This window comes from Lissotriton helveticus, chromosome 6 (assembly GCF_964261635.1).
Source record: "Lissotriton helveticus chromosome 6, aLisHel1.1, whole genome shotgun sequence".
NCBI classification, from domain to species: Eukaryota; Metazoa; Chordata; class Amphibia; order Caudata; family Salamandridae; genus Lissotriton; species Lissotriton helveticus.
In genome coordinates, this window is record NC_136067.1 from 1093165181 (window position 1) to 1093188830 (window position 23650).

Consider the following 23650-nt stretch of genomic DNA (forward strand, 5'->3'; position numbering starts at 1 on the left):
TGCGGATGAAGCAAGTTTGTGGCGGGAGGTGAACCAGCGCATGTCAGAGGAGGACAGGACACCGACACTTGGGTGTCAACAGCCCCGACTTGCCGTATAGAGTGAGTAGCAGCTATTAGCTAGGTTACCACTAGGATTGACGGGACTGCGTGCTCTCCCCCCTCTTTTTCGTTGTCCGCCTTGTGGGAACAGCATACTCTTCTTGTTTATGATTGTTGTACCTAACGTCACTATTAGTAATTGGGATGTTTCCCGGCTCCTTTGGAAATTGTCTAAAACATGACCAGTCAGGAGATTACCCACAAATGTGTTGGTCCTTTGTGGATTTGGAGATGTTTTGGAGGGGTGTGTTCCAGGTAGTAGGCGAGACAATTGAAAGAGATGTTCATCCTACTCCGAGAAAGGCTGTTCTGGGTGTTTGGGATTGTGAGATGACAGGGTAAAATCACACGGAACACTTTATATTTATTCCAATGCTAATGGCTTGATCTCTGTTCACTACTTATTGTAAATCCACCACCTCTCCTAGGTTGGTAGAACAAGAGGAAACAATGGGGAATGTCAGCAAGACAAGATATCATGCCAGAGCTCCTTAAAATATTACAAGAAATGGAGGAAGAGGGCCTAGAAGGGTTAGTGTCTCTGTCTCTGTTATAGTGTTTAGGGATGTTGATAGAGACCCAAGTATTCTTGAAATGGTCATGTACTGTCACTTTCAGGTTTTAATCTTTACTTTTGGCCTTATTAGCATTAAAATTAGCCTGTTGCATTGGTATTTTAAGAAAGCACTAGCACTGTTTCATTTTTCTTATGACGTACCGCTTTTTTGGGTGTACAAGGATTTCATTAAGAGCCCATGAGCACTGAAATAAGTTTTAGGTCATAAACTTAATTGACTGTTAGTGCAAAAGAATGTCATTATAAGTCTGGGTTGAGGTATTCTTTGATGAATTGATTTTCCTTAGAATAATTGCAGTTTAAAGGGAGCATTTGCATTTTAGGAAGTATAACAAGTTGTTTTTCAGTTGAAATTCCACTCTCAAAAGGGCTGGGCGAAGGAGAGAAAAGGAATTTGATTTAGTTGGATTGGTATCTGATAGAGACTACTAGCCGCAGGCGTGAGACTGGATCCATAAAACGTTTTTGCCAGAGCATCCCGGCACCATGTGACTCCGCTCTGACGTCGTCTGTGACGTCAGCGAGAATACATAATCCCACCCCGGGGCACCTACGTCAGTTTTTTCTCTTTTCCGCATGCAAAACGGATCCAGATTGTGTCCTAGCCTGTTTTCGAGCCTTCTATTCTTTATACGGTTTGCCGTTAAGTGCAACAGTGTGCAAATGCCTTTGGGCTTAAAGACGTGTACCTCCTGTGCGCATCCCATGTTGGGGACAGACCCTCACCCAATTTGCATGTGGTGCCTGGGTGAGCACCACGACTCGAAGAGCTGTGACGCCTGCCAGCACCTTAAGCCTAAGTCACGGCGGGAGCGCCGGATGAAGTTGCTGTCGGCGCGCTTATCCAGGTCGATGTCATCCCAGCGTCTGTCCCCTACCTTGGAAGCAAGGTACCGCTGGTTTTGTCTGCGACATTGTTTTTCGCCCCGGCCCCAAGGGCCTTGTCCTTCTTTCGCGGTGGGCGCCTGCTCCCCCCGGGACATGCGCCCCCACCTGTCGCCTTCCTATCCGCCATTTCCCGGCGTAGAGGCGACTAGGGTCCAAATGACAGCCTACGCGGCGGCGCTGCAGGCTTCTTTGGCCCTTCCTCCACCTCCTGAGATGTCCGTGGATCCCTTGCCTTGCCGGCGGCTCTGGCCCTGGAATGTTCGGCTCCAGGTCGTTAGGAGGGTGGTGTCGTCGAGGTGCAGTCCTTCAGTGCTCCCCTCTTCGGCGCCTGGCGTCCCTCCCTGCAAATCCCTACGGGGCTCCCTGTGGCATCGCAGGAGACCGCCGGGACTCCGGGCTTTCCCCCTAGTCCCTCTCGGTACTCTTAGCAGGCAGCTGCCTCACCAGAGGTTGAGCCGGTGTCATTCCGGCGTCGGGAGCCTTCCACCCCGGCTCCGTTGGAGTCACGGATGGAGGCAGGGACCTGGGGTGCTTTCCCGAGTCCCCCTCTGCGCGGGCGGCTGCCCCGTCTGAGGCTGAGTGGCGTCTTTTCGGCGCCGCTCCCTCGCCGTTCTGGTGTCGACCCCGCCCCACCCTCATGGAGAGCACGTGGTGGCAGAAGTCGGCCCGGCGCCACGAGTGCCCACTCCAGCGCCAATAGATGTCGATCAGGCGCCGGTGGCGGACTCCACGGAGTCGCGCCGGCATCCGGTACTGGATTCGTCCCCTGATGTCCCTTCTCCAGAGGTCGGCCATCTGTTGGTGTGTTCCTCCCCGGAGACAGGGCGCCATATTGTTGCCTTTTCACCGGCATCTTCCAGGGAGGGCTCTTCGCCGTCCCCATGGCCTAAATCCTCAAACCTTTCTTTCCGTTGGTCACAGATGGCTTTTCCCCTGGACTCTCCTCCTCCTGGGGCTCCTCAGGTTCCCCATTCATCTGTGGATCCCCAACTATTTCGGGGCTGGCAGCTTCCCCCTGGACATTTGGAAGGGCGGTTCAGCCTGCAGCCGTCGCCCATGGAGGAATTACTTTATCCTCCGCTGCGCCTGAAGGAGGCTAGTGTTGCCTTTATTCAGACCATTTCCACAGCCGCTGGTATTCTGCGGATGGGTAAACCTGTCACTCCTTTTCCTACGGACAACTTTTTGGAAGTTATCCACCAGGGCTCTGGTGGACGGGGGTTGTTCCTTCCTTTTGAAGCGTCACTCCACAATTCTCTTATGAGGGCTTAGGGCGCCCTGCCACGGGTGATCCGGTGCCTCAGGCACTTCTGCAACGTCACCGCCCTGCTCCGCAGGACCCTGTTTGTCTTTCTTTCCGCCCTTCTACTCAAGGCTCTTTTTGCGGAATGCCTTTCCGTGTTTACCTGTGGTGTTGTTTCCTCCGTCTCTGGAGGCCCGGTGGTTGGATTCATGGGGGCGTATTGTCTTTGCTTTTTCTAGCGCTGCCTTGCGGGCGCTTAACTCTTTGTTGGTATTGACCATGGCTACTTCCAGTCTGTTGGACTCTGTGGAGTACCTTCTTTTCTCATGTCCCTCATGAGGGTGCCCATGCTAACCTACGGAGCCATGTGTTGGATGGTAGGGAGTTGGCCGCATTTATTCTTTGTGCGGCCTTGGATGTTACCGATACCCTAGGCCGTGCTATGGCCACTTCTGTGGCTCTACGTCGCCATGCCTGGCTACGTGATGCTGTTTTTCCTGAAAATATTAGGGAACGTCTGGTTGATCTACCCTTTGATGGGGTCCTTCTGTTTAACACTCATGCGGACTCCGCCATTCAGCGTCTTCTTGCGGGGCTCCGTCCTCCTCCTCAGTAGGTGGTTTTGTTGATCCTCCGGGTCTTAGTGGGAGATGTTATTCCACTGCTCCTGGAATCTGGTGTTGGGGTGAACTTTACACTTTCTGTGAGGGATACTGTGCCCTCGGGGTCCTGAGTCGGCCTATCTAGTTCGCTGCTGGTTCAGCCACGTTTGGCAAAGGGTGTTCTTTTTGGATGCTTACTAATCCTTCTGTGGTTTCTGCCGCAGGTTTTCTAATTTGTTTTCTGATGCAGGATGTTCTACCCTAAGAGTGGTTCCCATACTTCTTTGTCCGTGTACTACTCTACATGGGGTATTTATAGCTATTGGATAGCCCTGTCTTACACTGAGAAGGTGTGGACTTCCCCTTTCAGGTTCCTTTCCCTTCCTGGTCTTGATGTATGCCGCTGTTGCGTTGTCTTGGGCAGCTGCGTCGATGTGCTGCGTTGTTTTTGCCTTTTGCCTTTTGTTTGCTGTTTGGCCTGTTCCTCTGTCTGGTGTCCAGAAGGGTTATTTTTCCGTGTGGACGACTTGGTTCATCCTACTTGTTTCTCCTCTTGTTTTTCGGCTGGTTGCTGGTTGGCACTCAGCTGTGCCCGCCTGGACGTTTTGGTCTGGACGTTTAGTGGCGCTTGTCGGTGTCCAGCTGCACCCGCGGTTCTTCTGTTCCACGGCTAGGGGCCTTGGAGTAAGGCCTGGTGCCCCTGCTTCTGGTTTTTCGGGAGCCTTATGGGACTGTTTTTCTCTTCCACCTGCCTTAAAACTGAGGCGCTGTTCTGTCTGGCCTGTTGACGTGCAGCTGTGATGAGTTCGGCCGCCCTCTTCCATGGGTGTGTTCCTGGTGGAGGGCTCTTGCCCTCGTTTCTGCTCTTCTCCTTGGGTTGCTGTTCTTCCTCGGTACTCCCCTGCGTTTCCTTTACCTGGGACTTTCAGTGGAGGTCCCTGGTACATTGACTACTGACCTCCTTTCCTATTGCCTGTATCTGGGGCTTCCGGTGGAGATCCCTGGTACATTGGCTGCTGGTCTCCTTTCGTATTGCCTGTACCAGGGGCTTCAGGTGGAGGTCCCTGGTACATTGGATGATGGCCTCCCTTCGTATTGCCCTTCCTTCTCCTGCTTGGTGAGGGTGGAGCTGCCGCTTGTCGTTGTGACACATCCCTTGTGGGGCATTATATTATTCTCCGCGACACTGAGGTTCTAGTCTGCTTGGGGGAGGGGGGGGGGGGGGGGGACTGAGCTCTTCCCCTGTCCCGGTGGTATCTAACTCGTACATTTGGTTTCTGCTTGTAGGGAAATATGTTGTTGTAATTTGCCACATCACTGTGTGTCGATGAGGCATATTTAAATGTAAACGAAATGAAAAACAAGTTCATAATCAACTTGTATGCCTGGGCACTAGCATATGCTGTAAACCAGCCCCAATTTTTCAAGACACTGTTTCACTATGTTTCATTCCAAAATTGTTCTTTATTTAGTTATCCATGTTTGGTAACGACATCCAAATGTTGCATCACATTAAATATCCAGCCAAACGGATTAATTGTTTCAAATTCACAAATATTTGTTAACTTGGCCTCCCGATGCATTTCGGCGCTACACTGCGCCTTTATCAAGGGATCTGTAATTTAAATGTCAATAATTAATACTACATCCTGAGCCAACAACAAAGACTACTACTCGCTACATGTCGAGCTAAATAAGCATACTTCTTAAGGTGTTAAGAAAACTAATGCATTTTAACGAGAGGTTATCTATTCGTAGCTATGCGCGCGCTAAGTGCGTGTGAAAAACTCAAGATATAAACTCAAATGTATATTATACAATCTCCACCCTCGGGGGAACAAAACTACCAAAGCTACTACGTGGTTGTGAGCAAGTGGCTGCAAAAGGGTAGCGAGCGGGTAACTGAGGCCCTAAACAGAGCGACAGTTGAATGATCTGAATTACGGAGCTTCCTGCTGCTCTGCGGGAAGCAAAGGGGGATACATCGCGTGTTTAAACTATCCGCCCAAAATTACTCGTAATTATTAAAGCTAGCGCTGCTTGCATTACGCTATCAACCGCAGTTCCTGGGAATTCTCCTAGTAGGGGGGCTTACCGGAGTGAGTAAAGAACCGCTCACGGGAGACTGCCACACACGGACGCGAGCATCACAGAGTGGCAGGTGACCTATGGCGGAAGTGGGTGGGGGGAGTTAATCTCGCGGCTAAAGCGCTATGGATTCTGGGACTTGTATGCTATTGGTGGTGTTCTATGATACCTTCGCAGTGAAAACAACAAAACAGAGCCCATCATGCAATGCATTAACAAGTAAACAGATTACAGTTATAAATAACAAAGAAATTCCACCCTCTCATTAAGGCCAAACGGTTTGAGAGATTTCAGACGATAAATCCAATAATTCTCTCTCTTCAAGAGTTGGGTTTTGTTGTTAATACCTTCATGCTTATCCACTATTTCCAAAATACATGCTTTAAGTTCTGAAATATCATGTTGTGCTTCCATAAAATGAGTGGCCACAGTCGATTTGAGCATTTTTGTTCGAATGTTACTTTTATGCTCATTAAGTCGGATTTTAAATTTTCGCTCTGTGTGTCCAACATAGTGTGATTTACAAGGGCAACTCAATAAATAAATTACATTCATCGAGTCACATGTACCATTCACTCGCAGGTTAACATTATCTTTAACCTCAGGTGGTGACAGGTTATTGCCTTTCATAATATTGCCACAATTATTACAGTTCATGCATGGCAAGGTACCTTTCCATATGGAGTATGGATTTGTTTTTGGTCTTGGTTTCAAAAGTTGACCCAAATTTTTTGGACGTGTGTGTGCAAACAGAGGTTCATGTTCAAATGCTCCCTTGAAATCCGGCTCTATTTTCAATATTGGCCAATGTTTCCTTATAATGTTTTTGAAGGCAGTACTGGCCGTAGAAAATTGGCTCACACATGTTATACGTTGCTCTTTCGCAACCGTTTTGGTAGTGAATAACGCTTCTCTCGTTATATCCTTAATTCTTGCACTGGCTTCATTCAACACTGTAGGGGGATACCCTCTTTTCCGGAATCGTGTAGCCATTTCCTGCATTTGTACTTCTGCTGTTTGTGGTTCTGAGACGACTCTTTTTACCCTCATCAGTTGTGAGAACGGCAAGTGTCTTTTTAAAGCTGAAGGATGGAAACTATAAAAACTCAACAAGTTGTTACGGTCCGTGTTCTTCCTGTATAGAGTAGTCTCAAAGCTAGACTCACATCGAATGACATTGACATCAAGAAAGTTAATCTGTTTTTCTTGGATATCCCAGGTAAACTTAATTCGTTCGTCAATAAGATTAAATTTGGCAATTTCTACTGATAGGGTTTCTTTGGCCCCTTCCCAAACAATAAAAATGTCATCAATAAAGCGCACAAAAAGTTTTGTGTGTTCCTTCCATACTGTCTGACTCAAAATATGCGTTTCCTCAAAAAACCTCATAAAAATGTTTGCGTAGGTCGGCGCAGTAGAATTTCCCATGGCTGTGCCACTCTTTTGAACATACCATTGCTCTCCATGTTTAAAGTAGCTGTGCATAAGGGTAAACTCAAGGAGTTCCATTAGAAATATTTTCATGGGATCCTCATAGTTGCTGTTTAGTAACACTTTTTCCACTGCCTCTATACCCGCAAGATGCGGTATAGACGTGTATAATGCCTGAACGTCTATAGTTGCCATGTGAATGTGTTGGTCTTTAGTTATTATACACGTTGCCAATTTTCTCAAAAAATCTGTTGTATCCTTGATGTACGACTGAGCTTCTACTGCAAACGGTTGGAGGTATTTATCAAGGAATTTCCCCACTGGTTCGTGAACACTCTTAACAGTAGACACTATGGGTCTACACGGTGGTTGAAATAGGTTCTTGTGTATTTTGGGTGTCATATAGAATGTCGGACTTCGGGGATCCTTTTGTATTAAATATTGTTTGGTTTTCTCTGTAATACTGCCATTCTGTATTGCTTTGTTAAGTATTTGAGATAGAATATCCTCTATTTCTTTGGTAGGGTTATATGACATTCTCATATATAAGTCCGTGTCATCCAGGTGTTCCCTAATTTGTGTGTCATAGTATGATCGGTCCATAATAACAAGGGCACCCCCTTTATCTGCTTTTTGACATAAGATAGTTTCATCCTCACTGATATTTTTGATGATCTTCAATTCGCCCGCTGATATGTTAGAATACTTCTTTTGATGAACGTTAATAGATTGCAAATCTTGTTTACACAAAGTCTCAAATAGATCTATAGCTTTGTGGCTTACAGGTGCCATATAGTTACTCTGAACTTTAAGTCCTTTCAGTTCATCTGGTGGTCTTCCTGTGGCGTCTGTTACAATATTATCAAAAAAGTTCCTTAGACGCAGTTTGCGGGTGAGCTTGAACAGGCTCACTTCCAATTCTAGAACATCAGTACCCGTTGTAGGTATGAAGGACATACCTTTCTGTAAAGTGTTAATTTCTTTGGGAGTTAAACATTTCTGTGATATATTAATTACTAAATTGTCTACATCCATTATAGCTGTAGCTATTTCCTCCTCTTGGGTTTTTCTCTCGTAGCAGGTACGTCTTTCTCTTTTTCTGTGCTTCTTTCCCCTCCTGGGTCTGCCCTTTTGTCTGGGCCTGACTCTAAAAAAGGCGTCTCTGTAGAAGTTGTCGGGGTTTCTTTGGATGCCTGTGATTGCACCCTCTGAAATCTGGTCTGTGCTGACGTGTCACTCCCTGTGGAAGAAGTATCAGTTTGTGAGTTTTGTCCTTTGTTTTGCCTTCTTCTAGCATAGACTTCCGCCCATGAATACACTTCCTCAAGTTTATAGTCAAGAGTATCACGACGATACTTTCTGATTTTACGTTCGTTGACTTCTTGCGTGTGTTTTGCTAGTTGCTGAGTGATGTCTTCTAATGTTTTGGAAAGTTCTTCCGAGCTCATGAATTTGTTCAGTTCTTCTTTAACTCCCGCAATTTCCACATTCAGTTCTTCTAGTATTTTTGATAACTCCTCTATAATCAACAAGATCAGATCAAGGCTACATTTGTTTAAAATGGCATACCATTTGTCGACGAATTGTTTACTGTTCTTACATAGCGATGGTTTTAGAGGGATTCTGAGTCCTCTTGGAATCCGTTGAGATTTATGGTACCTGATTAAGGTACTGGCATGAAGTCTTTGGTTTATTGTTTTCCTAGTCAAATATAACAGTTGCTTAATGTGTTGCTCTTTAGTTTTGTTGGTGGCAAACTCTGTAGTATCTTCTTGTATTAGAGAATATATTCGCGTACTCGCTTCTGCATCAAATGCGAACGTATCTGCCCTACTTTCCGTCATGTGTGTGATTTCCTCATATTGCATGATTCTTCAGATGCGTGCTTCGAACCCAATGAGTAGGAACAATTGTAAATCACTAAAGTTTTCAAAGATTCGAGCACTGCGAAATATAAAGGAGATATATAAACGATTACTGTGCTCCAGGAACACCCTCTACTCCAGGGTGCAGACTATCATAAACGAAATGAAAAACAAGTTCATAATCAACTTGTATGCCTGGGCACTAGCATATGCTGTAAACCAGCCCCAATTTTTCAAGACACTGTTTCACTATGTTTCATTCCAAAATTGTTCTTTATTTAGTTATCCATGTTTGGTAACGACATCCAAATGTTGCATCACATTAAATATCCAGCCAAACGGATTAATTGTTTCAAATTCACAAATATTTGTTAACTTGGCCTCCCATGGCCTCCCGATGCATTTCGGCGCTACACTGCGCCTTTATCAAGGGATCTGTAATTTAAATGTCAATAATTAATACTACATCCTGAGCCAACAACAAAGACTACTACTCGCTACATGTCGAGCTAAATAAGCATACTTCTTAAGGTGTTAAGAAAACTAATGCATTTTAACGAGAGGTTATCTATTCGTAGCTATGCGCGCGCTAAGTGCGTGTGAAAAACTCAGATATAAACTCAAATGTATATTATACAATCTCCACCCTCGGGGGAACAAAACTACCAAAGCTACTACGTGGTTGTGAGCAAGTGGCTGCAAAAGGGTAGCGAGCGGGTAACTGAGGCCCTAAACAGAGCGACAGGTGAATGATCTGAATTACGGAGCTTCCTGCTGCTCTGCGGGAAGCAAAGGGGGATACATCACGTGTTTAAACTATCCGCCCAAAATTACTCGTAATTATTAAAGCTAGCGCTGCTTGCATTACGCTATCAACCGCAGTTCCTGGGAATTCTCCTAGTAGGGGGGCTTACCGGAGTGAGTAAAGAACCGCTCACGGGAGACTGCCACACACGGACGCGAGCATCACAGAGTGGCAGGTGACCTATGGCGGAAGTGGGTGGGGGGAGTTAATCTCGCGGCTAAAGCGCTATGGATTCTGGGACTTGTATGCTATTGGTGGTGTTCTATGATACCTTCGCAGTGAAAACAACAAAACAGAGCCCATCATGCAATGCATTAACAAGTAAACAGATTACAGTTATAAATAACAAAGAAATTCCACCCTCTCATTAAGGCCAAACGGTTTGAGAGATTTCAGACGATAAATCCAATAATTCTCTCTCTTCAAGAGTTGGGTTTTGTTGTTAATACCTTCATGCTTATCCACTATTTCCAAAATACATGCTTTAAGTTCTGAAATATCATGTTGTGCTTCCATAAAATGAGTGGCCACAGTCGATTTGAGCATTTTTGTTCGAATGTTACTTTTATGCTCATTAAGTCGGATTTTAAATTTTCGCTCTGTGTGTCCAACATAGTGTGATTTACAAGGGCAACTCAATAAATAAATTACATTCATCGAGTCACATGTACCATTCACTTGCAGGTTAACATTATCTTTAACCTCAGGTGGTGACAGGTTATTGCCTTTCATAATATTGCCACAATTATTACAGTTCATGCATGGCAAGGTACCTTACACACTGCCTCCGTGGGGCACCTGGTTAACTACCTTGGTTGGATCCTTGGTTCCCTGGCACTTCTGCATCTTCTGGGTATAGTTTTGACTCGAGTCATGCTTCGCATACCACTTTTGTAGTATATGGTTTGGTCTCCCCTGGTGACAACTGTGTATTTCGTGCTACTTACCTCTTTCTATTGAAAAGTATTGTGTGCATTGTGTATGTCTCCGGCTAGGAGATATCTGTATGTGTTTGTGAGTGTCTTATAATAAATACATATTTTTATAAACACACTGTGTGGTTGTTTTTCACTTATAATAAACCAATAAGATTATCATCTGGTAAAACAAGCTGTGTTACACTCCTCTGGACTAAGCCTGCAGGCGGCTCTCCACAGATACGACTTAGAGATCTTTCTAAGGTTATCCAAGTCCACTAAAATCACCATAAAGGTTGTCTGGATTGGTGCAAGGTGCCCACTTAAACAAGTGTGCATCATATCCCAGCCATCTCGGGCCGGCCAAACAGTCTTGTGCACTTTGCATGTTATCCGTGCAGGCTTCTTTACAACCTGCGTGGAGAACATGCCCAGGCTCCCAGTCAGCGTCTGAGCGCTGAAACATCGCGCTCAGAACAATCACAATGCTGCTAACACAGCTTTGTGATTGGCTGACTGGGAGCCTGTTTGTGCTTCCTGTTCAGGGCAGCGAGCAAGGACTACAGAGTAGAGATGCAGCAAGAATGTAAGTTTATTTTATTTTTTAATACCCACGTCCCCCACCCCTCTACCTCCAATCCAATGCGGCCTCTGTATACAGTATTATGTACTACTGTAAAATACATACTTTTTGCTCTTTACTTACTGTCTTCATTTACTGTTTGAAGATGAGAGCTGCTCATTGTACTCTACCGGACATTAACTGCCAAGGCTTTAACTGTTCTTAGTGTAACCACTAAATATTTCTGGCTGATTAAGTGCATCTTCATTAAACTGCTTTTAGAAAACTGAAATAACTCTAGGTAACATTTCTGCTTAATTTTGTTTTCAGGTTGGGCCAACAGCAACACAAGCTATGCAAGAATTTCTTACACGACTACAAGTGCATCTTTCTTCTTCTTGTCCTCAGATGTTCAGTGAATTTTTATTAAAACTTGTACATATTTTGTCAACAGAAAGGTATGTTACTTTTAAAGATTTTGCTCTTGAAGGGCCAAGAGACATTTTTTGTAGAGCATGCATGTGTATCTGAATAGTTAACTAGTTTTTTTATTTGCTCTTTAGCAGGTTTTAGTCAGCATTTGTGATCAGTTGCATATTTGTGTAGATTTTCTCATTTTGAAATACCAGCCCTGGATCTCTGATTAAATCTTTGGTTTACTACTTACTATAAGATTTATGTACACCACTAAATGCACAATGAATGATGGCAAGAAGCATATATAAGGGATATAAACAGTAACTGGCTATACGGTTATCATTTGTAAATGCTAATACTCTATTACCTGTTTCAGCCATCATCGCTTCTTACAAATAGCATTTCCAGTCTCTGTCCTTGAGCAGTGTGCTTCGAAACCTATCCTCTCTGCTGGCACCATACTGTGTCTCTGTTAACTCACAAAGCCTAAAACTCCGGTCACTTTTTATTAACTTTTATTTACTTTTTCTGCTCCAATCCCAAAGCTGTTATTTCATCCTCAGTTGTCCAATAGTACTTGCTGACCATTGTCTTATTTCAGCTGCTGGGCTATTAGCAATGATGTTCTCTGGCCTAAATTCAGCCAACTTTAATTGTGAAAGTGCAACACAAATGCTAGAAAATGTTGCTAGATTCTGTTTTGCATCTTGCTATACTCACTCATAAAACCTGGTGTGTGTGATCAGAAAGAGGGGTAGATTACATGTAAGGGTACTCGCATAGATAATTAGACATATTGTTTTGAAAAGGTAGGGTTTTTGCTGATCTTCTCACAAGCTCAATTTTATATATAAAACATATCTGGTATTTTTTCAGACAGAAGGGTAAAAAAATATCTCTTATGTGATTAATGATACTTTTGTATGTACTCTCTGGTTCAGAGAGTATGGAAAGCACAGGTAAGTTTTTTTACATTTTTTTTGCCAAGTGCAACTAAGGCATTTAAAAATGTACATAGTGGAAGAAAGCTTAGATTAATATGTCTCCCGAGGTGATTGTACTGTTTAGTGAATTGAAGGCTTTTTTTGGGAAGGATGAATCCTCATTGAGTAAGTAGAAACTAGCATTTGCAATGCAATAGGTCTCACATTTGTGAGTGATTAAGCTACTAGCATTGCAAATGACAATGCCTTTTTATTTGTTTTAAAAACCAAAACATAAATAAGACATTGTAATTTACAATGCGAATAGCTCAAACTCGCGAAAATGCGAGACCTATTGCATTGCAAATGCTTGTTTAGTATGTGAAGAGAGTGGAGAGGACATGGTGAATACTGTTCAACATATAAGTTCGTGATTGTGCACAAATGCAAAGGTCATTTGAACCCTACAACTACGCTTTACACCTTCTTTTAGCTACTGTATGTAGAGTTGCAATAATGTGTGAAAATCTGAGACCTGCCACAATTCAAACGTCAATATAATATCGGCATAATCAGAGAGGCTCCAAAAATTTGTCACATCACTGCATAGCACCAATTGGGCCAAGTGTTTTTTTAATTTTTACAGGAAAAGTAAATTTCAAAAGCATTACACTAAATGATTTTTTTTAAATTCACACCCCTGGGGTGCCCAGTGGAGTTTATTCCAATCCTAGCACTGCCCTCCCTAACCCTCTGTTCTTTTTCTGCTGCTTTTGGCTGCTAAATGTGCTCTATTCCGAAAAATGCTATTATCTTAGTGACGCACGCTGTTAGACTGCTCCATGTTTATAACTTCACCCCTCAATAACTTTAACAAGAACGAGACCTACTTCTTTAGCCAACTAGCCGATATTGTCGATTTTACATTCTACAAAGTCACCAAATGCGTTGGGCTCCTTTTCTCGACACAACCTAGCGTCTAATATTCATAAAAATAATTAGCAATCTGCAAATAATAATAATGGAACGTTGCCGACTTAGTGACTCTTTATAAAAAAGAAAAACCTGGAAATCAAAAAGCAGAGCCAATTCCCCAACTTTGGGCCTCTGTCTGGTTCAGCTATCACACCACCATATAATTCCAACCAGGTGCCGAATAGCAAGGAAGGCGGGTTGCTGGGGGGCCTGGCGGAGGGGTTCAGAAAGTTAAAGGCAGACAAAGAAACACTAGTCAGTCACCTCTTTCTTGTCTGACTTTTAGAGCCGTGCACCCATTTCATCAACATTTCGCGAGTTCTTAGATGAAGTAAGTGCTCCTTTTTATCGCAACAGCCGTACCCCAAAAATGATGTAGTAGGAGCAGACACCCCTCAAATTTTGATGATGGGAATAGGACATTAATTTGTGTCGTGAGTTATTTTGCTGGTGGGGTGGAAATCGCCCACAATTAGTTGCTAAGGACCAGCTAACCCTACATAGCTATATCTTTTTTGGGAGAGCTTAATGTAGCGCAAACTCGACCCGAAGGTACTGGAGCGCTTTATATGAGCACCAGTTAAGTTCCACAAGGACAGATTCATTTTTGGGAGGGTAGGCACGGGGACATTAAGTGGTTTGCCCAAAAATCCCAGGAGGTTTTCACTGCCATCGAGACTCAAACCCGGATCCACAGCTCCAAAATTGACAGACCTGTGTACATAATCCAAATATCGACAGAGGACGAACTAATTATCATATGAGAGATCTATCTAAACGGAAGAATAACTTACCTCCAGCTTACACAGATCAGTGCGTAACTCGCGTTCAACACCTTACCAGGACTGTAAGTTGTAGCCTCTTGGTAAAATATTGTTCGCAGCAACAAAGGCATAACTCCTCTGAGCCAATCTGTTTGCACCGGAATACAAGGCACGGGCTAAATAGATATCTGTAGTAGGCATATAAACCTGCAAAGTAATTTACAGAGACATAACTTCATGCGGGTGCATTCACCCAGAGAGCTCCACAGTTGAGAGAGTAGAAGAAATAAATAACGGTAGGAGATATCGCCGCATAATTCCCGGGACCCTCAGAGTGAACTATTTACGGGAGTGACAAAAGAATATGAGGGACTCAGGGCGAACAACGTCAATGGAGCCTCGGTTTTGGAACTCCCGGACCTCGCAAGCTCGTACCTCTCCGGCGGCCACTCGAGGCACTCGGGCTGCGGTCTCAGAGTCTTGCTTCAGATCGCGGGCCGAGAACTGCCACTTCCTTTTTCCTCCAAAAACAGGAAACAGCGCGGGCCTGTGTCATGTGGTTTCCGGGAATATGTAAGGGTGCGGGAGAGTCCAGGGTTAGGAAAACATTAAAAAACAAGCTGACGCCATTAGACGAACAGCCGCTTGTTTATATTTGCATCACGATTTCACTTTAAGTGAAAACGCTATGCAAATATAAACAAGCGGCTGCCCTTGCCAAAGGTGACTGAAACAAGCTGTCGCCATTACGCAAATTAAAACAAATAGTGCTTCACCCTTAGTTAAAGGTGACTGTATAACGCCACAAGTAAAACATCCAGTCCGGATGGGCTGTCCAAGGAGACGACAGGCCGGTAACAAAAAAGCCTCATTCTCAATCACGACCCAGCGTTTAGTATAAACGGTGACGCCAATCAAAATGATGGGCGTGGCTTTAACTCCATTTCTATAATATACCGATTACAAAAAGCCTTGCGGAGCAAGCAACGTTTGCGCGCTGTAACGCAGGTCTGCGAGACCTAATAATGGTTCTCAGTTGGGCATTAACTGTTGGTGGAGCTCATCTAAGCCTGCTTTTCTGATGTTAATCCTGGCCTAAACGGGTGTACAGTGTCCGTATGGAAACAATATTGAGAGGACTTCTCTTTGTGCATTTAAGCTCTCCCTTGAAGGTCCTGGCCCTTGTACATGATCTGCAAAGTGTGAGTAGTTTGGGTGCTTCTCCAGCGCTCCCCTGAATATTTCTAGAGAAATTGCCATTCCAGCTCATTTTTCTAAAATGAGGTGATGGTGATGGTGATGTGCAAGTTTCATTAGCTATACCTTATTACAAACTTACTGACATTTTGCAGTGAGGTGTTATCTGGTTGATTCCCTGTTAGCCACAAAATCAATGACCTAGTCCTTCAGCTTTGGTACAAGTGTGCATTCGCTATTTTTTGGAAGAGAAGGTTGTCTTGCATGGCTCTGGAAACTGTGAGCCCCTGTTTAGAGTTCCCCATGGTAGGTTTCTGCTGGCTTTAGATTTCTACCTCTGCTGACAGTGTGGGCTGAGGGAATCCTGTGACACAGAATGAAGCCCAGGGGTGAATTATAATATCAAGAGGGGCACCCTGTGTGTACCTTTCTTTACCCTTCATGGCTACTGTCAGCTTCAATACAATGGAGGACTGACCATGGAAGCAGCAACAAATTATATTGGCAGGGAGTTGCCTGTTTATTTCTCCTTTGTTTTTACATTGGTCTTTGTCTCCAGCAGCTAAGTACTTCCTTCTATTCATGTGGGACATGGATGATGCTTGTGTTTCTTATGTATGTGTGTGGGATATGCATGCAGTACAAGTGCTAAATGTGTGCCTCGGAGTTTCCTCATGAAGGCTCTCAAGAAGACGCATTCCGCCTTACTCTATTGAATTTCACCCTCCTTTATTTATACCTTCCTGCCTCTGTAGCTTTTCTTACGGGTCTTGAAAAAGAGCAGGAGAAATCAGTCTCCGCTTATCTTCATATCCCCGGATTGGTCTTGAAGGGTCTGCTTTCCTAACTTGCTGGCTCTGATCATCTGCCCTCAACTTCTACTGCCTCTTTTGGGAGGATCTGTTATTCCAATAAAATAGCATTATTCTGCTCTTGAATCCCCACAATGTACACTTCCAAACATGGAGATTGAGCAAAAGCAAGATGGTGGCTTTCAGCTCCTGCCTATGGTGGTAGATGTTATTTTGGCTGCTTGCCATTCATCCACAAAGTCCACCTATTCTGTTTGCTGGTTAAGGTTAATTTCCTGTTGTGAGGACATACAGGTCAGTCCTCTTCAAATCAAGTTTTCTGACATTCTTTTGTTTCTTTTGTCTCCATCCTAGCTAGGCTTTGTCATGGGCACAGTTAAGGGTTATTTATTGGACTTTTTGGCTTTTGTTTGTTTGAAGATGGCTTTTCATATTAACATTACTTCTGCACATTAGTGAATTGCAGGCGTTCAATTCAGTCGACGAGTTCCATCTTTTTCCCCAATACAGTACTTTAGATTCCAGAATCTTTTCTTCTGAATTTGATTTTTCTTTTTTTATGGGGTGGCCAACACACGCCCTGGATTTTTTTTCTCAGCCACATCTAAAAAAGCAGCCCTTAGTTTCTACATTGATAGGACTAAGAAGCACCTGGTAGAGTATCAACTCTTGTCAGGTTCGCTGGTGCAAATAAAGGAAAGATAGTCCTGAAATCGACCCTATTGAAGTAAATTGTTGTTTGCATTAAGCTGTGGGCAAAAAAGGAGCCTTCTGATTGTCTTCACACTCATTTGGCCAGGACGAACCCAGTGACTATGGACCTGTCTACAGGCACTCCAGTGTTAGACATCTGTCAAGCTGCTACTTGAGCCTCTGTCCAATCTTCAATCAGACACTACTGTACCAACTTTCAGGTTCTCATAGTAATCCATTTTATTGACTGGGGCCTGCATGACTTCCTTATGTGAAGCCTACTGCTCAGGACCAACGGTGAGGAGGTACTGCTTTGGTATTACATTTACAGTTAAGTGTCCATCAGAAGAACACATCTGATAGCCACAGATTCTTTACCTTTGAATTCACCCCAGGCGCCAGACTGGATCCGGAAACTCTTTCCAGCAAAACCTCTGCACTTTGGTTGAGGGTGTCGTGCGACTCTGTAGTGACATAGTCTACCGGCTGTGACGTCGAAGGAGTCCATGTAAGCCCTTCCCTGACGCACCGATGTCAGTTTCTTCTTTTCCGCGCTACAACGCAGATCCAGAGAAACTGTTCCTCGGGACGTTTTTGGCTTTCTATTACCGTATTTTCTGGCGTATAAGACGACTTTTTAACCCTTGAAAATCTTTTGCAAAAGTCGGGGGTCGTCTTATACGCCGGGGGTCATTTTATAAGCTGGCGAATATAGCCCAAACCATATATTATAACAGGAAAAGTATGGGGTCGTCTTATACGCCAGAAAATACGGTAGTTTTTTTATCTGGAACACTGTGCTTTTTTTCTATGCCTTCTCGTATTAAACCTTGTGAGTCTTGTGCTCAACAGATGTCGGGTACGGACCCTCATTCTGTCTGCATTTGGTGCTTGGATGAGCACCATGCCTCCGAGTAGTGGTGACACTTGTCAGCAGATGAAGTCAAAGGCTTTCCGGGATCGACAGATGAAGCTCCTGACGGTGCAGTTGTTTAAATCCGCGGAATCTCGCCATTCTCGGTCTTCCTAATAAATGGTCCCTTCACTGAGCAGTTCCAGGAGCCATTCTTGTAGATGTCCCTCGCCATTGATGTCCTGTGATTAGTCGCGTCACAAATGGTCGAGGTTGCGGCGTGGTTTCCCATTTCTCCTCACACTCTCAAGTCGAGGACCCAGTGCAAGAGTCTCTCCCATGCCTCCGGGCCTTTCCTGGAGCCCGGGCTACTCTAACCGAAATGAGAGATTGTTATTGTGTTCTTCTGGCCCTAAAGAGGTGATGGGTGGTTTTCCTGTGCCCCCTCCGGACGGTTCACCCTCTGCTGCAGCTAGACCCTTATGCCTGTGCACAGCCCTTCGCGGTAAACACATGCAGCACCTATCGACCTAGTCTCGGCGCCCGACCCTTCGGGGCTCCTCCTGAGATGTTGATCTTTTCTCATTTTGTCCATGGTGCTGTTTGAGGCCCTTCCACTGTCTTCTCATGACGTCGGTACGATGCCCGATCAGTGTCAATCGACGTCTGGTGCAGAACTAATGCATGAGTGTTTGATGGAACAATTTTTGGAAGAAAATGAGGAAGGGGTTGGGCTTGTGCAGCCATTTCCTGCGGTTCCTCCTATGGTGGATAGGTGGATTGCCAATTTGGGTGAAGCAAGGTTAGAGTCTTCCCCTGCTTCCGGTCTTGTTTCTCCTCCTGGCCTGGCCACAGCAAAAGGGGGACATGTTGGAAAGGGTGGCTGTAGATTTATTTTTGTCTCCTTTCGATGGCAAAGTCTACGGACTCCCTCATTCATTCTAGTTCTTCTCCCGGCCCAATCAGGTGTTGATCCAGTATTGCCCTTTTGTGAGGAGCTGCATGATGTTTTGTTAAGGGTCTGGTCTAAACCAGACATTGGTGCTACTGTGGACCATTTTATTGCCCACAAGCACCTCCCTGCCTCCACCGACCCGGATGGTCTTCTCCGCCACCGACAACGCAGTTTCGTGGTCCAGGTTGCTACTGCTTCTCATGATTTGGATTGTCTGCCTCATACTCCGCTTGATAGAGATTCCTGGAGACAGGACTCTTGTTGGAAGCATATTTTCTCTTGCACCAATGCTGCTTCATGCTCCATCAACACAACTTGGGTCCTCATACATTTTTCTCATGCCTTATGGGGTTCATTGACACGTCTGTTGACATTGCTCCTGGATGCTAATCGAAACGATCTGGTCCAGTTGATTTTCCATGGGCAGCTGGCTGCTAAAATGATTATTTAGTGTGGAATAGACACCACTGATTCGGTTTGGGCTTCTTCTGTGGCATTGCATCTGCGGGCTTGGCTTCATACTATTGGGTTTTCTGAGGCACCGATGTGCACCGGTGTAGTATATTTCCTATACACTTTAAAAAACAATGTATGGTGGATTTGCTATAATGACCTGCACATCAATATATGTTCTCTTAGTCAAGATCACTTTAGTCCCAATTTGAAGATCAACAAGCTCAATAAAGAGTGCAACCTCGGCGTTGATGCACATCCACCAGGGGCATCCACAAAGTCCTACTGTCCAAATCAAATTCGGCAGTATGTCACCATACAAAATATACTACACCTGTGCACATCCAAAATAGTCACTTTTATCCTTTGTGCAGTTTTAGCACTTTCTTGTCCATCAATATTGTTTTATCGAAATTGACCTCCAGTAGCCATATGGTGTTGATAATTAAAATTTTATTTTTCAATCGATAATGATCCACAGCCGACGCGCCTTTCGCCCCATTCGGGCTTCCTCAAGGCTGTATGTCATACATAGAATAAAAAGAAAAAAGAAAATAGAAATACACAAACTGTGACCTATACATTCTAATTCCTTCTACATGTATATACATGTTATTCAGAACTTTTGAGATTAAAAACATGCATCATTTGCATGCACAAAGAAACCTCCAGTAGTGACCACCATTACCACTTTACATGTGTCACGTGAATCTCATTAGTCTCCTTATTAACAAAAAATCCTTGACTTTTTTCAATAGTGTTGCACACCCAGGAGTAACAGATGCTCGCCACGCAATTTGAGAAATCTGACAGTTGTACCTAATTGTGAACACCCATTGGTGAAAAGGGGAAGAAGGGGATACAAGTTTCCAGTTCCAAAAGATATATAAAAGAAACCACGCGTATTTGTAAGAAACCACAACCCCAAGAATACATTCCATGCGTGTAACCAAGAATCTAAGGTTCCATGCCCATGCATGAGCATTGTGTATGTCACACCTGCTCACCTCTTTCTTCGCGTGTCACACAAAATTCTTAGGTGAATGCCACTAAACTTGTCAAATCCAATGTTTCTATAGGAAAAGTTAAATGAAAGAGTCTTCAAGTATTCTATCTAATCAACTACATACGGGGCTTCGCATTATACAGCGACCACATCATTAAACAATTTTTGAATCTTACCCCAAAGTGAAGTTCTACTGCTATGTCGTTCCAATTATGTCACCAATATAAGTCTTGGAATGTAGATCCTCCACCATAGAATGATATATGGAGCCATAATAAGTTCCATCTTTTCTGTGAATAGAACCATATAGATTACGCACTCCTTCATAATTCTCCATGCCTAGTTGTTCGACCCATTTGCGTGGAATTATATATATTAGAATGTATAGGTCACAGTTTGTGTATTTTTCTTTTCTTTTGCTTTTTGTTCTATGTATGACATACAGCCTTGAGGAAGCCCGAATGGGGCGAAACGCGCGTCGGCTGTGGATCATTATCGATTGAAAAATAAAATTTGAATTATCAACACCATATGGCTACTGGAGGTCGATTTCGATAAAACAATATTGATGGACAAGAAAGTGCTAAAACTGCACAAAGGATAAAAGTGACTATTTTGGATGTGCACTGGTGTAGTATATTTCCTATACACTTTAGTTGACATGTCTTTCGATGGCCTCCATTTATTTGTCGCCCATGCTGATGCTGCTTTGTGCTGTTTTGGAGACAGTAGGGGTAGTGCAGACACACATAGCTCTGTTTCCCTTCTCTCAACCTTCATTGTTATTCTACAGCTGAGTTGGTCATGTTGAGCTGGTTATTCTGTGTTGTGTCACTGACTCAGATCTGTGTCCTGTTATGCCATTTGGAGGGCCCCTGTATGGGTCAGCTCCATATAGCATGTCACCCGGAGGGGTGTTCTTGTATCTACAGGTCTTATTTTTCTTTGTATTTACACTGTCGACGCCAGATTGTCTTTCTCTGTGACCTTATGTGGGTCTACTGCCAATTGAATTGGAATTTTCTGTTACGTCTGATGAAGGGCTCCGCACCCAAGAGATCTTTTTTTTTTAATGGTATTTCTTTCTTGAATGAGATCAATTACCTGTGTTACCTGCTCTTAGGGCACTTGCGGTAGACCTATTGGCATTCTTTTGAATAATTTGCTATACCTAATGGGATCCTGTGGCTGTTTTCCCCTTGGGGAAGGTTGTGTACAGTTTGTAGAGATGCCACTACTGATGCAGCGTTGGTCTCTCCTGATTTTCTCAGGGAGCACCCTTTGTTAAAGGATTTTCCACTGGAGCAGGGGAATGTCTGGTAGAGTCTCTACTCGGCAATCCATGTTCTTGGCCTGACCAGTGATTTCCATTGAGTCACCTTTTCTGATGTGCCCCCATTTTCTTTTGGTGATCGTTCTCACCTTTCTTTAGTAGGTTACACATTTTACTCCCTCTATTCTGTTTTCGTCCTGCTGATCTCCTTTATTGCTTGGCTATTCCACATTCTTTATATGTGTGGTCGTGCATGAGATTCTTAATCTTTCTTTTTACGACCAGCCTTGTGTCCTTTTTGTGACTCTTTGTCAGGCCCGGAGTACAATTGTTGCCTATATGCGATGTAGTTTTCTTAATGCCTTTATTTTGCATGGCATCAAGATGTTTACATTTATCTTCTCTCACCATGCTCCTTCTGTAGGTTAATGGCTTTATCTATCTGTAAATTGATTTTTGCTACTGGTTTCTAACTAATGTTTCCATCTTTGGGATCCCTTCCCTGTATGGCTGTTTGTTCTACCTGAAAGAAACAGTTAGTTCTAGATTCCTTACCTTAGAATTACCCCCAGGCGTCAGACTGGAACCTGAAAGTTTTTTCGTCAGCATTACTCCGGCGCGTCGGAAGGTGGCGTCGGTCGACTCTGCTTTTGTCATCAGCGTCGTGGTCGCCGGGATGATGCCACGGTAGCTACTTAGAAGCCGTCCTCGTGCGCTGATGTCAGTTCTTTCACTTCTCCCTCTCCGTCGACTGACGCGACGAGGGATGCGAGTGGTGCCCCTCCGGCTGCTCCTCGCGCGGGCCCGTATGATCAGCTATGGGTTACCCCCCCTTCCCGGGAGCGACCACAGCCCAGCTCTGTCAGTTTTTCGAAGTAATGCACACCATCTTCGGGCAGCCCGACTCCGCCGGCGCACATTCGGGCCCCGTGGACTCAGCTGGGGGCCCTGGGCCTTCTACGCTGGCGGCTTCAGCCTTGGTGCCGCAGGGTCCCTTTGGGTCCAGGCCGGGTCGACCTTGTTACACCTCCCCCGGCGCCGATTCCACCGGCACCACGTCCACAGCTGCCGTCAGCTGTGTCCCCAGCCGACGTCGACCCCGACCTCCACCTCGAGGTCAACACGGAGCCGGACTGGCATCAACTGAAGCCGGATCCGGGGCTGATGGGTACTTTTGTACCCCTGTTCTGTCCTGCCTCTTTGAGACCAGATTGGCAGCCAGAAGAGGGTGAGGAGGACTGTGAGGAGTCTGGGGACCCTTTAACCGACCCGTTAGGTTATGAACTGGACTAGAGAGAGGAACTGGGGGAAGCAAGTGGTCTGGATACCTCTCCAGACCTTGGCATGTTCTCTCCTACCGTGGCTACGGTGGCAGTCAGGACTAACCTCCTGACAGGTGCTTCAACCGGCAGCAAGCTCTTAGGAGCCCCTGCTGCCGTTTAATGAAGCCCTCACGGACATCCTTTTGGGCACCTGGTCCAGGCCCAACACAGGGGCTCCTATGGACAGGATGTTTGCCCAACGCCACCACCCAGCCCCGGCCGACCCCACTTTCCTCTCCCAACACCCCACCTTTGAGAGCTTGGGGGTCCAAGCCTCCACCTCCAAAGGCAAATTCCCTAATGCACCACCCGATAGGGAATCCAAAAAGCTGGACCACCTTGGGAAGAAAACGTTTTCTTACTCCAGCTTGAGACTCCGGTCGGTAAACACTGCATGTCTGTTGGGCCCTTACTCCCACTTCGTGTGGGATACGGTAGCGTAGGTGCTGCCCCAGTGCCCGGAGGAGTCCTGGGCTGTGTTCTCCCTTGCAGTTGCCGAAAGGAGAAACGTAGCGAAGTTTACCATCCACTGTGGGCTGGATACCGCTGACTCACATGGCAGGACGATTTCAATGTCGGTAGCCCTTCAACGCTACACCTGGTTGTGGTCGACTTTTTTGGGGGGTGGATGTCCAATGCACTCTTATGGACATGCCCTTTGATGGCCGTCGCCTTTCCGGCGACAAGGCAGACAACGTGCTAGAGCGCTTTAAGGACTCTACGGCCATGTCCTTGGGCCTCTCCACCACTGGCCGTGCACAGTCTGCCTTTCTCCCCTTTCATGGCTATGGAAGGGGTGCACCGCCACGTCCCGCCCAGGGCCACACGCCGGCGCAAGCTGTGCGCCTCTCCCCGGCCAGGTATGTGGAAACTAGCGCTGTGGTTCTGGGGGCCAGCGGGCGGGCCATTCCACCACAGCCACCTCTGC

The 23650-nt window shown here is 45.2% G+C and overlaps 1 protein-coding gene across 4 annotated transcripts in view; it reads left to right on the plus strand.

The window, feature by feature from the left end:
* The window catches only part of BIRC6 (baculoviral IAP repeat containing 6), a 2208279-nt gene that overhangs the window by 1364962 nt on the left and 819667 nt on the right, over positions 1 to 23650 (plus strand). For all 4 annotated transcript variants that reach the window (XM_078648748.1, XM_078648749.1, XM_078648751.1 and 1 more), the window contains one exon: positions 11410 to 11537. In XM_078648748.1, coding sequence (XP_078504874.1) covers positions 11410 to 11537 — 128 coding nt within the window. The remainder of the gene's footprint in view (positions 1 to 11409; positions 11538 to 23650) is intronic.